At 39.1% G+C, this 18,311-nt stretch overlaps 1 protein-coding gene across 3 annotated transcripts in view; it reads left to right on the top strand.

Moving 5' to 3' along the window:
• Nucleotides 1-18,311, top strand: part of PTPRZ1 (protein tyrosine phosphatase receptor type Z1) — a 189,220-nt gene that overhangs the window by 81,972 nt on the left and 88,937 nt on the right. For all 3 annotated transcript variants that reach the window (XM_079786830.1, XM_079786829.1, XM_079786828.1), the window contains exon 3: nt 17,572-17,751. In XM_079786830.1, coding sequence (XP_079642956.1) covers nt 17,572-17,751 — 180 coding nt within the window. The remainder of the gene's footprint in view (nt 1-17,571; nt 17,752-18,311) is intronic.

Genomic DNA, 18,311 nt, shown 5'->3' with positions numbered 1-18,311 from the left:
TGGTTTTAATTTAAAAATAAAGATAATTCAGTTGGTAATTCTACATTGAGTTTAATGCTTTCTCTATAGAAATAATTTTGATTAGAAAACAATGCAAGGACCTCGGCAATGCATAATTTAATGTGGTCTCTTTATTCCAGTCTGCTGAGAATTCTAACTAGAATAAATGAAAGCCGGATGTTGCAGTGAGAATTTGTTTTGTAATTTCAAAATTTTGTTACTGAGCCTGTTTTAAAAGAATTTTGTTTGTGAGGCCAAATCTAGTCTAAATTAAATAGATTAATCATGGTAACATATCATTTGGAGCTCTCAATAAGTATTTCCTTTTAATATGAGTACTGAAATATTTTAATAAGACAAACTGGGGCACATGAAATGGAGTTTCATGCTCCATTGAACTGAATTCTCTGTAGCTGCTTAGAGATGTTTGGGGAGTTTTAGTAACTTTATTCAGTTTTAGTGATGATGTTTCTCCTTACATTGTAAAGTATATTTTGTTGTTCATTTCAGTTATTCTGGAAATGTGAGTTTGCTTATCTACCTGCTTCAGAGAGCACTCATGAGAATGAAGAGAAATGATAAATACTAATAAATACAATAACAATTATAGGTAATACTCATCAATTTATTCATTCAGTACTAGTCTCTGTTGATACAATTAACAGAACAGATAAGGTACCTGCCCTGAGTAAGCTTACGTTCTATTAGGGAGGGAAAGACAGAAAAACAAATAACTGTCAATGTAAGAAACATTCAAATCTGTAAATAATATTTGTGAGTTTATTTGAGCCAAACTGACAATTTCAGCGGTTTGAGAAAATGCTTCAGAAAAATGGCAGTTTTGCACCTTATTTTATACATTACAATCAAAAGAGAAGACATAGATTGGATAAAATGTAAAATGATAGACACATACTTCTACACATGTGGGTACAGGGTAGTTAACAGTCAACAATGAACATGATAACAATAACAATGAGGGGATTTGTGGTCTTTGCTCTGGTGCAGTGCCTGTGCTTTGAGGGGTCTGGAAAGAGGTATGTTATCATAGATACAAAAACCCAATAGACAGGCTCAGTGTAAGTAAAGATTGACTTTTATCGGGGTAGATTTGAGCCTAGGAAATCACTACCTGCCATAAACTACTTTTAGTTAAAAAGTTTTAATTTCAGACCATCCTGTGTAGTTACTTTAGGTCTCTGAGTCTGTAAGACCACCACTCAGGCCTTCCCTGAGCTTGTCAGTTTTAGTATGTAGCCCCTTTTCATACACATAAGTAAATGAGGTAATTGTTGACCATGAGAAGTATTTCAAAGGGGATAAGCACAGTGATTTTATTATTGGTGGAAGGGGAGTTCTTGGGGTATCCTGAGGCCCTCACGGGAGGATGAGGTTTTGTGGAAAGCTTTATTGATGATGTGAAATTAAGGGGGTCCCCCTTCAAGGTCCCATCTCTGTCCATCTCACCATGGAAGAAGTCCAATCTTACCTTCAGCAGTGCTAAAAGTAAGGCCACTGCCCAGACTTTCTGCTCCACATTAAAGTCCAGTCTAGTCCATTCTCTGGCTAGTTCAGCTTGTGTCCCCAGCTGCAGTCCATTGCGTGTAGGATCCCCCTGGCCATGGGCCATGCGGCTGCTTGAGGCCACATGGCTATGGAGAGGCGCGCACGGGCCAGTGTGGGTCATGGAGCAAGAGTGAGCAAGGGAAGGGAGCCAGGAGAGAGGGAACTCTTCGGGGATGTTACCTTTCCAAGATTTGGCACATTTGCAATAGCTTTACCTTTCTAGCCAATGATCTCTTTTCCAGGCTAGACTGACAAGCAAGCAGCTTCCCTACATCACCCCAACTTCACTGCCCATGTGCCCGTTTCCCTTCCCCCAGTGATTTGCAGGGAATAGACCGGTGATTCCCTGGGCAGCCTGAAGCTCTAGCTCCCCAGGGAAGCTGCCCAGATGACCATGCTTGTAACGCCTGGCCTCCTCTTTGCTCTCTTCCTATTATTAATATTTACTAGCTAATTATCCCGATAACAATGTGATAAACAACTGCTTAGAGGAATGGGGAGAGCCTCTCCAAGAGGAGGCCATTTCAACTGAGATACGAGGAAGAGAAGGAGCCAGCCGGTGAAGAGTAGAGTGTGAATGTTTCAGGCCAGGGCAGGGTGAGTGTAGGGGCACTGAGACAGTAAAAGTGTTGTGACTGAGAGAGAAAAAGGGTGGAGTGTGGTAAAACAGAGAATCCATAATCCCTTATTTTGTGTCAAGCACTGTGTTAGCTCATTTAAGCCTCACACTAATCCTGTGAGGTTGACCTTATATAATCTATATTTTTAGATGGTAAATACTGGAGAACAGAGAGGTAAAGAGACTTACCCATGACTAAGTCACCTGGTAAGTAGTAGGGTAGGATTTTCAACCAAGCAATCTAACTTCAGAACTTTCAATATTATTGCAGGCCAATTACCCAAAGAAAGTGCCATACAAATGGAAAGTGCTTTATTATTATGGTAGTTTTTGTTACTTTTTTCAGCTTAAAAAGCTCATCTGGCCCTACCCGGCTTGGCTCAGTGCATAGAGAGTCAGCCTGCGGACTGAAGGGTCCCAGGTTCGATTCTGATCATGGGCACGTAACTCGGGCCCTGGTCAGGGTGCATGCAGGAGGCAACCAATCGATGTGTTTCTCTCACATCAATGTTTATCTCTGTCTTCCCTCTCTCTTCCACCCTCTCTAAAAATCAATGGAAAAATATCCTCAGGTGGGGATTAAAAAAGGGAAAGAAAGCTCATCTGTATTTCCATTTCTTAAAGAAGGTTAAGCCCTCCTCCACATGCCAAGCTTTCAAAAAATATAGACAAATTGGAGAATATTTGGAAGAATACCACCCCCCCTCCATTGGTAAAGAGTCTTGACATATGTAAACAGATGTGATTCTATCATGAAAAAGATAAGACTCAGGAGTCTACATTGTCAATATTCATATATTTACAGAACTATCATGTGAAAAAATAACATTTTGAATGGCCCCAAGTAGATACTATTTGGAGAGGAATTACTTGTGGAGAAAAACTTACTTTGATAAAGGAAATGACTTCCTAACCTCAAAAAATCTAAAGTATAATATCCTGTCATCTGTGAATAATATTAATTTTCCTTCCTCCTTTCCAATTTGGATGCCTTTTATTTTTTCTTCTTGTCTGATCGCTGTGGCTAAGACTTTCAGTACCATCTATATAAATAAATGTGACCCACTGTACATCCGTCTGACCATCTGACCGACCGGCCAGTACATATGATGTGTACTGGCAATTTAAAAATGAACGTTGACTCAAGCATGCACGATACATATAAAGTTCTTGCTGGCGCCAATAACACATCTGTTTCAATCTGTCATTGTCAATCGTGAATTTGGTTGTTTTTGTTGCCATTCTGAAGCTGAAAGAAATCAGAGTCTGTTTTTGTATCATGTTTTTGTTGTTTTTATATCATGTCTTTGTTGTTGTTATATCATGTTGTTATTGTTTATTTATATATTATTTTCATATACATTTTAATAATTTTATTTAATCTCTGACACTTCTATTATAGAGAAAAGGGGAATAGTGAAATTAAAATATTTCTTCTAATTAATTTCCTTTCAATGTGCATGAATCCATACACCGGGCCACTAGTGTTGAATAAAAGCAGTGAAAATGGACATCCCTGTCTTGTTCCTATTCTTCACTTATAGATTTTGCCCATTGAGTATGATGTTGGCTGTAGGCTTGGAATATAAGGCCTTTATTATTTTTAGGTATGATCCCTCTATTGCCACTTTGCTGAGAGGTGTTACAAAAAATGGGTGCTGGATTTTGTTGAATGCTCTTTCTGAGTCTAAAGAAATGATCATATGATTTTTATGTTTTATTTTGTTTATGTGATGTATCACATTTATTGATGTGCATATATTATACCAGCCTTACATACCTGGAATAAATTCCACTTGATCATGATGTATGATATTTTTATTATATCTCTGGGTATGATTTGCTAATATTTTGTTGAGGATTTTATCATCTATGTTCATTAGAATATTGCCCTGTAATTCTCTTTTCTTGTGGTGTCTTTATCTGGTTTTGGAATTAGGATAACTCTGAGTTTTGGAAGATTTATGTTTCTAGGAAGTTGTCTATTTCATCTAGGTTACCTAATTTGTTGGCATATAGTTGTTCATTTCTTACAATCCCTTTTATTTTTGTGGTGTCAGTTGTTACTTCACCATTTTCATTTCTGATTTTATTTATTTGGGTCCTCTCTCTTTGTTTCTTGCAGAGTAAGGCTAGGGGTTCATCAATCTTGTTTATCTTTTCAAAGAGCCTGCTTTTGGCTTCATTGATCTTTTGTATTGTTTTTTCTTTTTTGTTTTTTTAGTTTCTATGTCATTTATTTCTGCTGTAATCTTTATTATTTCCTTCCTTATACTTACTCTGGGATTTTCTTGTTCTCTTTCTAATTCTTTAACTTGTAGGGTTAAATTGTTTATTAGTAATTTTTCTTGTTTTTTTTTTTTAGGTAGGCTTGTAGTGCTATAAACTTCCTTTTCATGACTACTTTTGCTGTGTCCCATAGATTTTGTGTTGTGAGTTCATTTTAATTTGCTTCCAGGTAATTTTTTATTTCTTTCTTGATCTCATTGGCAACCCATTCATTGTTTTATAACAAGTATTTAGCCTGCATGCTTTTGAATGTTTTTGAGTGGTTTTACTGTAGTTGATTTCTAATTTCATGCCATGGTGATCTGAGAAGGTGCTTGATATTATTTCAATCTTCTTGAACTTGTAGAGACTTACTTTGTGTCTTAACATGAGGTCTGTCTTTGAGAATGATCCATGTGCACTTGAGAAGAATGTATATTCTGTAGCTTTGGGATGAAATGATCTGTAAATGTCAATTAATTCCATCTGATCTAGTGTGTTATTTATTTAAGATCACCATTTCCTTGTTGGTTTTTTGTTGAGAAGATCTATCCAGTGATATCAGTGACATGTTAATGTCTCTTACTATTATTATATTGCTGTCAATCGCTCCCTTAAAGACCTCCAGAAGTTTTTTGTTTTGTTTGTTTTATATTTGGGTGCTTCTATATTGGGTGCATATATGTTTACGAGGGTTATAGCCTCATGTTGGATCGATCCCTTTAATATTATGTAGTGGCCTTCATTGTCTTTTGTTATGGACTTCATTTTAAAGTCTAGTTTGTCATATATGAGTATGGCTACCCCAGTTTTTTTCATTTGCATTTGCATAGAAAAATTTTTCCCATCCCTTCACTTTCATCCTGTGTTAGTCTTTTGTTCTGAGGTGGGTCTCTTGTAGACAGCATATATATGGATCATGTTTTTGTATCCACTCAGCTACCCTATGTCTTTTTTTTTTTTTTTAATATATTTGACCGATTTTTTACAGAGAGGAAGGGAGAGGGAAAGAGAGTTAGAAACATCGATGAGAGAGAAACATCAATCAGCTGCCTCCTGCACACCTCCTACTGGGGATGTGCCCACAACTAAGGTACATGCCCTTGACCGGAATTGAACCTGGGACCTTCCAGTCTGCAAGCTGACGCTTTATCCACTGAGCCAAACCGGTTAGGGCTACCCTATGTCTTTTGATTAGAGCACTTATGCCATTTACATTTAAGGTTATTATTGATAGGTACTTACTTGTTGCCATTTTTACTTTTTATACCTATGTTCCTCTCTTTCTATTTATTATTATTACTAGAGGCCTGGTGCATGAAATTCATGCACAGGGTGGGAGGTGTCCCTCAGCCCAGCCTGCACCCTCTTCAATCTGGGACCCCTTGAGGGATGTCCTACTGGTAGGCCTGGTAGGATCGGGCCTAAACGAGCAGTCGGACATCCCTCTCACAATCCAGGACTGCTGGCACCCAACTGCTAGCCTGTCTGCCTTCCTAATTGCCCCTAACCAATTCTGCCTGCCAGCCTGATCACTCCCTAACCAGTCCCCTGCCAGCCTGATTGATGCCTAACTGCTCTCCTGCCAGCCTGTTTGCCCCTAACTGCCATCCTCTGCAGGCCTGGTCACCCCTAACTGCCCTCCCCTGCAGGCCTGGTCCCCCCCAACTGCCCTTCCCTGCAGGCCTGGTCACCCCCAACTTCCCTCCTCTGCTGGCTTGGTCACCCCTAACTGCCCTCCCCTGCAGGCTTGATCGCCCCCAAATGCCCTCCCTTGAAGGCCTGGTCCCTCCCAACTGCCCTCCCCTGATGGCCATCTTGTGGTGGCCATCTTGTGTCCACATGGGGGCAGGATCTTTGACCACATGGGGGCAGCCATCTTGTGTGTTGGAGTGATGGTCAATCTGCATATTACTCTTTTATTAGATAGGATAGAGGCCTGGTGCACGGGTGGGGGCTGGCTGGTTTGCCCTGAAGGATGTCCCGGATCAGGGTGGGGGTTCCCTTGGGGTGTGGGGAGGCCTGGGCGAGGGGCCTGTGGTGGTTTGCAGGCCATCCATGCCCCCTGGTGACCCAAGCAGAGGCCCTGGTATCTGGGGTTTATTTATCTTCTACAATTGAAACTTTGTAGCCTGGAGTGGAGCCAAGCCTTCTGCTTGCTCCGTGGCGGCAGCCATTACTGTTGGGATTTATGTATCTTCTATAATTGAAACCTTGTAGCCTTAAGCGGAGACCTGGGCCAGTCAGGGTGTGCAGAAAGCTTGGCTTCCTCCATCGCTGGGGGCAACCCTAGCCTCCTGCTCCTTCCAGCTCCATGGCTGCTGCCATTTCTGTTTGGATTTATGTATCTTCTATCATTGAAACTTTGTAGCATTGAGTGGAGGCCTAGGCCGGCAAGGGCAGGCGGAAAACTTGGCTTCCTCTCTTGCCGGGGAAACCCAAGCCTCCCTCCTGCTCTCTGTGGCCATAGCCATCTTGGTTGGGTTTATTTACATATTTGCTCCTGATTGGCTGGTGGGCAGGGCTTGTGGGCATGGCTTGTGGGTGTAGCAGAGTGGTGGTTAATTTGCATATTACTCCTTTATTAGATAGGATTATAACAGTCCCTTACTTGCAGTGCTGGTTTGGTGGTGATAAACTTCTTTAGCCTTTTGTCTGTGATGCTCTTTATTTCACCTTCAATTTTGAGTGATAGCCTTCCTGGATAGAGTAGTCTTGGATTCAAAATTTTGCTTTTCATTAATTTGTATATTTATGCCACTCCTTTCTGTCCAGAAGTGTTTCTATTGAGAAATCAGCTGACAGTGTAATGGGAGTTCTCTTATAAGTAACTTTCTGTTCTTTCTTGCTGCCTTTAAGGTTCTTCTTTGTCTTTAATGTTTGCCACTTTAATTATGATGTGTCTAGGTGTGGGTCGCTATGGAGTCATTTTGATTGGGACTCTCTGTTTCCTGAACTTGAGTGACTTTTTCTTTCAACAGGTTAGGGAAGCTTTCTGTCATTTTTTTCAAACAGGTTCTCTATTCCTTGCTCAGATTCTTCTCCCCCTGGCACCAATATGATGTGGATGTTATTCCATTTCATGTTGTACCAAAGCTCCCTTTAGCTATCTTCCTGCTTTTTATTTTATTTTTCCAATTGCTGCTCAGATTGTGTGTTTTTTTCTTCCTTATCTTATACTTCACTGATTTGGTCCTCAGCTTCTTCAAATCTACTCTTGATTCTTTCCATGGTATTCTTTATTTCAGGTATGTGATTATTTCCAATTGGTTCTTATTCATGGTTTTTACTCAATTTTCATGCTGAAATAGTTTCCACTATATTCCTTATAGTTCTCAAGTTATTTGAGCATCCTTATAACCATTACTTTGAACTCTATGTGAAATAAATGGCTCTCTATTTCACTTAGATCTTTTTCTGGCTATTCCTTCTGTTCTTTCATTTGGGGCCTGTTTCTTTGTTTCCCCCTCTTTTCTGTTTCTTTGTGTTTGTTTCAGTGTGCCAGAGAATACTACTATGCCAATCTTGGTGGGGTGGCCATCTTATGGGACCCAATGATATAATCTCCTTTATCTAAGTTCAGTGCTCTAGGAATGACCTTGTGTGAGTTATTTGGGTTCTCCTGTTGAATTTGGGTCTTGATAGTTGTTGTTATGTTTGTGGATGAGCTCAGCCCTCAGGCTTGTTGACCGTGAGTCTCAGCCCCGAACACATCATGCCAACTGTTATACAGATGCTAACAGAACTAGACTAAACCAAAAAGAACATGAAGAAAACAATAACAAAAACTAAAAAAGGAAAACAAATACCAGTACCAACAATAATAACACAACAGCCTCAACCAGAAGACTAAAATACAAACAAACAAACAAATGAAAAACAGACACTAAAAAAGAACTCTAGAATACATGACACCAGAAGAATTAGAAGAGGAAATAAATAAGTAAAAGAGAATATGAAAGCAAAGAAGGAAGAGATCAGAAATAGGGTAAGTATAAAAATAAAAGATAGAAAATAACAAATAAAAAATAATAATAATTTTTAAAGTGATAATACTAAATAAAATAAAATGTAGAATAGGAAAAGAAAAGTGGGAACAGAGAAAAGAAAATAAATTGAATTAAAAATAAGAATTAACAAAAAGTAAAGAGGATGAGAAAGAAAAAAACAGACCAAAATAAAAAATAGCAATTAGAGACTATGCAGGTGAAGAGAGAGAAAGAAAATCAAAATCAAACAAACAAAAAAACACAGAAGGAAAAAACACACACACAACAAGCCTTGGGTATGCTATATGTGAAGCTCACTGGAATTTGCTTTGATGCTGTTTCATCTGGCCCCTTGATACATGGGTCTTAAATCAAGTAAGAGGACCACACCTCAGTGTGTTATGTGTATGTTGTGGGGGTGGGGAAATGTTAGTTTGAGGGTGAGGGGCAAATGAGCCCTGTTGAAAAGTACCTGCAACTTAAATCCCTTCAATAACCTATCAGAAAAAAGTTCAAACCCTTTATCCTGGCATTTAAAACCTCAAAAACTGCTCCGCTCTACTCATTCTTCTCCCCTCCCTGCCTTGAATTTTCTGTATCATCACATGGAACTTCCTGCTGTTTTTCCCAAATAACCATTCTGTGCTCATGCTGTTCTCTCCTTAGATACCTTCAGCCCTGACTTTCTTCCCCACCTTCAATTTGATGATCCTTGCCCGTTATTTAAGTCTTCTCTCAAGTATCTTGTCATTCAAGTCTTCTTTGTCTCTTGTCCTGTCTGGATTAGGCACGACATTTTTATGTCCCTGGAATACTCCATATATCTCTCTGCTGTCATACTTATTAGATTGTATTACAATTCACAGTTGATATGTTTTAGGTCTCACTAGAGCATGAATTCTTTGATGATGTGTGCTGTTTTATTCATATTTGAATCTTTTGTACCAGATTTATATTCTATCTCCCACTAGGCACTTTGTTAAATATTTGATGAGTGAGTGAACCAATGAATAAATGAAAGCTGCCTTCATTGGGATTAAATTTTGATGGGATGTAGAGATAATACAAAATATAAACTTCCCAGCTGAAGCAATGGATTTATGATATCTTCCCACAGCTTTTTCTTAGTCCTTACATGGAGCAGAAGCACGCATGGAGGAGATCTGATTTAAGAAAGAACCCCATAATCAGTGTTTACAGGAAGGAGGAACTGACGGTTCTATATAGGGATTAAACCAGAATATTTGATCCTATAGACAGTGTGCTCTTCAACCAAAGCAAAATAATACCGCAGAAAGTTTTATCAAAAGGCCTATCACAAATAGAAAGACAGGATATCTGTGTCCCAGACTTCAACTCTGAATGTCTGGTCCTTTTACCAAAAGTAGGAAACAGAGCCAAGAGTCACACTCCATGGCAGCAATAAGTATGTGGACAGTAACCCGTGGGGGCAGATGAGATGGTGGTGTTACTGTCAGAAAACCCGTGTTATCTGTTGTGCCATTGCTTCCTTGCATAGGAGCCTGGCTCCTCGGTTATTGGAGAAGAGGAACGTTGATGACCACAAGCGTCCACAGTGACTCTAAGGCACTTTCAGAGCTTTTCCTCAAACCAAGAAGTAACTTGCAGGGCTTTTTTTTTTGGTTCTGTATTTACTATATCATCAGTGATAGCCAGTCTGCAGCAACAAAGTAAAGAAATCTCACTCTGTTCCTCTCTCATCATTCCACAGGTCGTTTGCCTGCCTTTCAGTGAGGTTAGTTAGTTAACAGCAAATACTATAGAAAGGTCCTGCACTAAGCCTGAATATTCAAACACAGTGGACTCATTTGGAATCATGCAAATATAAAGGTCATGACTTTAATCAGAGTTACCTAATCCCCAGCCTTGTCTTCCTTTTTAGAAGTACTAGCTTGTCGGGGTAGGTCAGTGGTCGGCAAACTGCGGCTCGCGAGCCACATGCGGCTCATGAGCCGCGGTTTGCCGCTCTGTTGACTAATGAGTTTGCCGACCACTGACCTAGGCTCTCGATTCCAATAATTACAGGCTGTTGCTGTTCCTTGTGATTAAGCCCCTATCCCAGTGGTCAGCAAACTCATTAGTCAACAGAGCGGCAAACCGCGGCTCGCGTGCCGAATGTGGCTCGAGAGCCGCAGTTTGCCGACCACTGGGGTAGGTAGACGAATAAGAACTCTTCATGGTTCCTGTAGCTTGCTCAGTTTCAGCTGTGTTTTTCTGATTTAATTAGAGAATATTTGATACCAGGCTCCAGCAGTAGAAACACTACCGCATTGGGCCACAGTAATTCATAAAGCTGTAATTTATAGTGTATGGAATCTTGGAGTATATTCAAGGCAATTAGTAATGAATGTTGTAATCATTACTACAGCCTTACAGCAATATTACATTTATATTTGCCTTTTAATATTTTTACATGTAAAGATATAGAAATGCAAACACTTTCTTAACACAAAATCTGGACCAGAGCCCCAGCCCCAGTGACTCACTTGGAATGTCAACCAGAACACCAAAAGTTGGTGAGTTCGATTCCCAGTCAGGGCACATACCTAGGTTTCGGGTTCCATCCCAAGTTGGGGCACGTATGGGAGTCAACTCATAGATGTTTCTCTCTCACATAGATGCTTCCCCCTCTCTCTCTCCCTTTCTCTCTCTAAAATCAATTAACCAAATCTTGTTAAATAATAGCACCGTATGGTAACTTAAAAGAAATCATATTGGAATTCTTATCAAATTTTTGTGAATTTTCAGTGGCTCTCCTGCTGAATACCTTAAACAATATTACAATTATTTTATCCATTTTTCTCACATTGGAAGGGAAGACTCAACAGAAATAATGTAAAAATAGACAGGAATAATTGTCTTTTAAAACATTTATTTTCTTACTTTTTTTCTCCAAACAGTGAAAAAATTCTTTTTGTTTCCTTCCTTCCTTCATTCCTTCCTTCCTCACTTCCTTTCTTTCTCTCTCTCTCTTTCTTTCTTTCTTTCTTTCTTTCTTTCTTTCTTTCTTTCTTTCTTTCTTTTTGTTAGAGACAGGTGAAGTAATATTTCCCCACATAGAATATTTTTTAAATGTGTTTTTATTTAAGACAAGATGTATAATACAAAGACAGAGAAGGGTAGGTAACTGTAGATATCTTGTTGAAACATTTATTCATCCAGGAAATGTTTACTCCTTAAGTGGAGTTCTAAGAAAGTTGCTGAAATTACAACATGAATAAGACACAGACATATTGTAGTTCAAATAAGTCCTTTCAGGCTGCTATACCAAAATCCCATAGGCTGATAGCTTATAAACAACAGAAATCTATTTCTCACACTTCTGGAGGTTCGGAAGTCCAAGATCAGAGTGCCAGCAGATTCGATGTCTAGTGGGGGTCCTTTCCTAGGCTGCTATCTTTCCTCTACAACCTCACCTGGTGGGAAGGGCCAGGGATCTCTCTGAGGTCTCTCTCATGCAGCACCAAGCTCATTCACCAGGGCTCAGCCCTCGTGACCTAATCACCTCCCAAAGATCTGCCTTCAAATACATCCCATTGGGGATTCGGATTCAACATATAAAATCTGAGAAGGCCAACACTCAGTCCCTTGCATAGGGATTTTGTAAAAAGTGAATGAAGACAAATGACTGATGCCTGTGAAATGCCTGCTAATTATACAGCCTCGCTTTCTCTGCCTATTCTGCAGTCCCGCCCACTTCATCTCTCTAATAGGACTGTTGTGAACTCCTTCACTCTTCCAAGGCCTCCGTGCCTCCACTGGCCCATGCAGTCTGCTCTTCCATCTCCATCTGGAGGTCCTCGGCAGCCACTCTTTGCTCAGTGGACCAAGCTGGGTTGCTCACTTCTCTCTGAGCATTGCCTGCACTTTTCTGCCACAGGGAGCTCCCTCCAGCTCACAGCTCAACCAGACATACTGTTGGTTCCCTCTCTGCCTGCCAGTGAGGATTCTACCATTTCTCAGGGCTCACTTGTGTGCTTTTACTGTCCATGTGGACCTACCTTCAGCTCATCTACTCCTTGAGGCATCTGTCTAGTTCTTATGTCACATGCCCCCAACCTCTGAAATGCAAGAATGAAAAAGCAAGTCAACAAACTTGAACCCATGTTTGTATATCTCCTACAAAGCCTAGAATTGATTTCCGTTCTGCTTGGAATTCTAATTTAAATATTTGAATACATTCATCAGGTGCACAAAGACTATTTTGCAAGAATTTCATTTGTTCCTGTGTGCCCACCTGGGAGTTTGGCAATAAGATACAGATGAGCCCTAACTGGTTTGGCTCAATGGATAGAGTGTCGGCCTGCAGACTCAAGGGTCTCAGGCTCAATTACGGTCAAGGGCATGTACCTTGGTTGCGGGCACATCCCCAGTAGGAAGTGTGCAGGAGGCAGCTGATTGGTGTTTCTCTCTCATCGATGTTTCTAACTCTCTCTCCCTCTCCCTTCCTCTCTGTAAAAAATCAATAAAATATATATTTTTAAAAGATACAGATGCAATAGGTAACAAATAAGTTAACAAACAAAATACAGTCTCTACATGCTCCACTAGAGATAACCACAGGAAATTTATGGGAGTGGTATCAATCCAGGTAAGTCAATAATTGGATGAAAGAATGGATGACTATGTGAATGAATAATTTATTTTAATTTTCTAGAGCTGACATTTAGTCCTCTACAGTCCTCCTTGTGGGTAATCAGCCTGATGATTTTGTGTTGCAACTACAGGGACTCTCCTAATTTCTTCTTCACCACATTCACTAATAATGCAGTGGATATCGTTCTAATGAATTCTGTACACCTGCTTTCTCAGGTACATCATCATGGCTTTACCACCATGTGGACTGAGCTCTCCAATTGTGACATTAAAAATGTTAACTTGGGAGTTTTAAAAATGTTTAAGCATAACATTAATCTAATATTTTATTATTAAAGACAGGTAAAATGCATTTAATGCTTCCTTGATCTATGTTTCACCTATGTGCATAATTTTAACACATTATCATTTTACTTCCCTTGGTTTTGTACTTATGACGATTTGAAAGAACCTGATTTCCAGAGTCCTTTGCAAAAAGAACCTCAGTGGGCTTTTGTTGTTTTATAGCTTTTTAAAAATATTTTTCTTTTTATGGGACTTTTTCTTTTACAATCTTTCCATAAAATATTATTTTCCCTACTCTGCCTTTTTTATTTTCTTTTAGTCACAAATGTTAAGGAGACTTCTTGACCCTGTACTTGACCCCATGCTCTAGTAGATGTTTTAAACTAGGTCCACACTCAGTGTAACTGTTTGATTCACTTCAAACCTAACCTTGTCACTCAGGATCACTGTGCTATAAAATGTCAGACAACATTTAGGCTGGACGTCATGTCTTTCTTGATATCCTTCAGCAGAAGTTTAGTAGGGACTACCCAACAAAAGTATCATACGGCAAACAGTAAAATGTGACCTACTATTGAGGTTAGAAATGGTTTTCTTTTTTTTTTCTTTCTGTTGCCATTTAATGTTAGATCCCTATGAGCTCAAACTCATATAACAAAAGACATCATCATCTTTTATTTGTCTGATTCAATCATTCAACAAATGTTTATTGAACACCTATGTTATATGCCAGGGCTTTTTTTCCAGGTTCTAGGGTATAGGAACAAATACACATCATTAATACCTAAGGAGAACAAAATTAATTAAAGAGAAGGAATCAGGAATGACCAGGGTAGGGAAGTGTGTTTTATACAGGATGTCCAGAGAAAGCCTCTAACAAGATGCATTTGGGAAGGGACCTCATTGAAGCAAGAGAGTACGAGAGAGAGCCTTGCACAGCATTTCGGGAAGCCTTCCGGGAAGAGGTGGCAGCGAGTGCTGGGCCCTGGGGCTGCCCGTGTTCCAGGGACAGAAAAGCCAGTGTGGCTAGAGTAGAGCCGGCACCACAGAGCAATGGGAAATGAGATTAGGGAGGATGTAAGTGGCGATATCATGTGGCATCCGTCAGCCATGGTAGTACGTTTCTTTACATTTTACTCTGCGTGAAATGAAAAGTTATTGGAGGGACCCGAGCCAAGGAGTGACACGCAATCTGATACATATTTTAAAATATTACTTGCCCTACTTGTTGCATTCATTTTCTTACACTGCACAACAAATTGGTACAACTTACAACGTGTATTTGTTATCTCACAGTTTCCATGGGTCTAGAGTCAAAGGGGGGGGGGCACTTAGCTGGATTCTCTGCTACATCTCATAAATCTAAAATCAAGATGCCCTTTGCAGGGCAGAGTCCTGTTTCTAGCTCATGCAAGTTGTTGGCCGAGTTCACTTCCTTGCCGTTGCAAGATTGAGGTCCAGGTCCCCAATTTTTGTTTGTTTGTTTTTGCCATCCTTATCGTTTTCTTACTGTGGTAAGAATTTCATAGTATAAAATTTACCCTCTTAACCATTTTTTAAGTGTACACAGTTCATTAGTTGAGCATACTTACATTATTGTGAAACATCTTTAAAACATTTTTTTATCTTGCAGATTTGAAACTCTGTACCCATGAAATAATTTCCCTTTATCCCTCCCCCCATTTCCTGGTAATCACCATTCTGCTTCCTATCTGTGTGAGTGTGACAACTGTAGATGCTGCAAATAGGTGGAATCATGCAGTATTTGCCTTATTGGTACTGGCTTGTTTGTTTTGGCTGGCTACCAGCCTGAGGCCACTCTTAGTATCTAGACATATAGGGTGTGGGAATTTGGGGGGCCATTTCATAATCCTGCCAACTATGTAATTGGGGAACAGAATTGAAGGAGAAGAAGGTGGAGATCAGAGAGAAAGCACTCGAGATGTCTAACCCATTGTGACTCAGAATTTAATATGTGTATGAATCTCCTGGGGTTTGTGTTAAAATTAGATTCTGACCTAGTAAGGCTAGGACCTGCCTCTCCTAACAATCTCCTAGGTCAGTGGTCGTCAAACTCATTAGTCAACAGAGCCAAATAAGTCTTTTGAGAGCCAAATTTTTTAAACTTAAACTTTTTCTAACGCCACTTCTTCAAAATAGACTCGCCCAGGCCATGGTATTTTGTGGAAGAGCCACACTCAAGGGGCCAAAGAGCCGCATGTGGCTCGCGAGCAACGGTTTGCCGACCACTGGTAGGAGATGGCAATGCTGCTTGTGGAAGAGAAAGACATAGACTAATGATGACTGTGGGCTGGGCTGGGCTGGGCTCGGTTGGTAACAGTGGAGATGAGAAATGGTCTGATTAGGGATATGCTTTGAAGGTAGACCCAAGGGGCTTGCTGAGGAGGAAAGAGAGGCATCAGACTGACTTCTAAGTTTAAGGGACCGCAAAGATTATAGGAGGAGCTAGTTTCAGTTGTTCAGTTTGGATAAACCAAATAGGAAGCCAAATAGAGATGATCATGAAATGCTATGGGAAATAGCAGGTTTATAAATCATATGCACTGGTACCAGAGACTTAAATTTGTATGTTTCTGTGAACCACAACTGTAAGATTCATCCTAGGTGTCTTGGATTTATTTCACTCTATTAAAAATTTAAGCAAACAAAGGGCCTTATTGGTTTGTGCTGCATTTTCTCTGCTTCTCTTGCTCTGACACAGTAAAATGAGCAGTGTTTTTTGTCCTCGTGCCAATTTCTTTACAGTGAAATTAGCATAGTGTTACTCCTTATTAGAGCTGTACCCGGAAGCTGACTTGTGCATCATGGTGCATATTTAAAGCATATGATTCTCAAGTGCTCTCTAGAAGTAGTTAGGTTTAAAAAAAAAAAAAATTAACATCTGTCGATTTTGGTAGATGCCTCACTAGGGGATGAATTACCTAATCGCCCCTGGCTATATAGGCAGTTTCATGGTATGACTATTATTTTTTTCCTGAGCTAAGTTATGGATATATATGATTACACATATAAATGTATTATGTAATATTAATATTTAGATGTACATGCTTATATTTGATGGGGAATATAATTTAATGTACAATTATACATAAAATGGATTACGCAAAGCTAGTTTTGTCACATTATGAGAGCTTGCATGGAAGTCCATCCTCACTGAGTTCCTTATCACAGCGATTTTAGTGTGTCACAAAACTTTTTGGGCACACCCAAAAAAATATTTTTTGCTGATCTGACAAAATAGTAGGTATAATTTTGAATGATTAAAAAAATAATAATAGTAATTACCTACACTTTTTTCTCCAAAGTGACTTTTTAAAAAATCAGGTGCCTATAATTGTATAAAGAATTTCTGGTACTAAGAATTAACAAATCATACCCAGCTGGTGTGGCTCAGTGGTTGATCATTGACCTCTGAACCAGGAAGTCATGGTTCAATTCCTAGTCAGGGCACATGCCCGGGTTGTGGGCTTAATCTCCAGTAGGGGGGTATGCAGGAGGCAGGTGATCAATGATTCTCTCTCATCATTGGTGCTTCTGTCTCTCTCTTCCTCTCCCTTCCTCTCTGAAATAAAAAATATATATGTTAAAAAAAAGAATTAACCTTATGTGATGTGACCAACAAGATTATATGACCTATTTATTTATGGTTCAAGACAGGGCATTCATACCGGATGGCTACTGTTGTGTTGACTGTTGTCATATTTTTATTTGACAATCTAGGAAAAAGAGGTCAGGGCCCTTCACTAAATAATCAGGTATTGCATGTTTAAACAATTCTTGCAGCACACTGTTTGAAAATCGCTGTTTTATCACAAGAAGTAGATTGCATAGACTACAGGTACAGAGGGGTGGAGGTTGTTTACTTATAATTTCCTTCAACATCAATCATGGAAAACCTTGGCCTTGCTCAAACGTGGGCTAGGACTCACTGCCTCACATGACAATCAGGCTTTCTGTTGATTTGGGAGAGTGTGGTGGCTAAAGAAAGGCTGTTGATCTCTGTACTTGATGTGGTTGTTCTAGAGGCCTGTTTTTTTTATAGTGTATTATATTAAAACCCAGAATCTAAATCTAGGCATAGTTGTTTTATGAATTGCTTCAAAGATGTCTCAATTTTCTTCCTATTATATATATTTTATATAATATAAAATTTAGCTTTTGCATAGTAAATTATGAAACTAACTTCTTACCCTTTTCTTTTCCTAGGAGCACTGAATCAAAAAAATTGGGGAAAGAAATATCCAACATGTAATAGCCCCAAACAATCTCCTATCAATATTGATGAAGATATTACACAAGTAAATGTGAATCTTAAGAAACTTAAATTTCAGGGTTGGGATAAAACATCTTTGGAAAACACGTTCATTCATAACAATGGGAAAACAGGTAACATGTTTGCATTTTGTGTGTGACTTTAATATATTTATTGGACCTAGAGGAAGTTCAGATTAGTTTCATTTGATTTTCTTTTTATAGAGTACTATGAACTGGATATAAACTATCTGTACAACAAACCAAACAGAGCATAGAAAATCCAAAGTTTAGACATTTTGAAAATGTGTACAAAAAAATAAAATCACCAAAGTAGTTACCTCAAGTTCTCCAATAATACAGCAATAACAATGCCTCCACTAGAAGATGTGATAAATATACTATAACATATAATTAATGCAATCGAATAATTCCATCACTGGTTAATCACTTAATCAGGATTTTCTTTTCTTGGGCATTGCAGTTTGATTTGTCTGCTGACCCTCAGACTATATTCAATAATTGGATAAGAAAAAAGCAATTGACTATAATTGAATTTTAAGAAATTACTAGCAATTCTACACAAAAGTTTAAAATTATATACAATCCTTAGGAAGCACTCTCAACGTGCTTTTTCTTGACACTGTTTTTAAAAACATGCAAATTATAATACCATAAAAAATTCCACTAAATGA

Source organism: Cnephaeus nilssonii (genome assembly GCF_951640355.1).
Source record: "Cnephaeus nilssonii genome assembly, chromosome: 12".
NCBI lineage: Eukaryota > Metazoa > Chordata > Mammalia > Chiroptera > Vespertilionidae > Cnephaeus > Cnephaeus nilssonii.
This window is presented reverse-complemented; position numbering and strand designations above follow the sequence as displayed.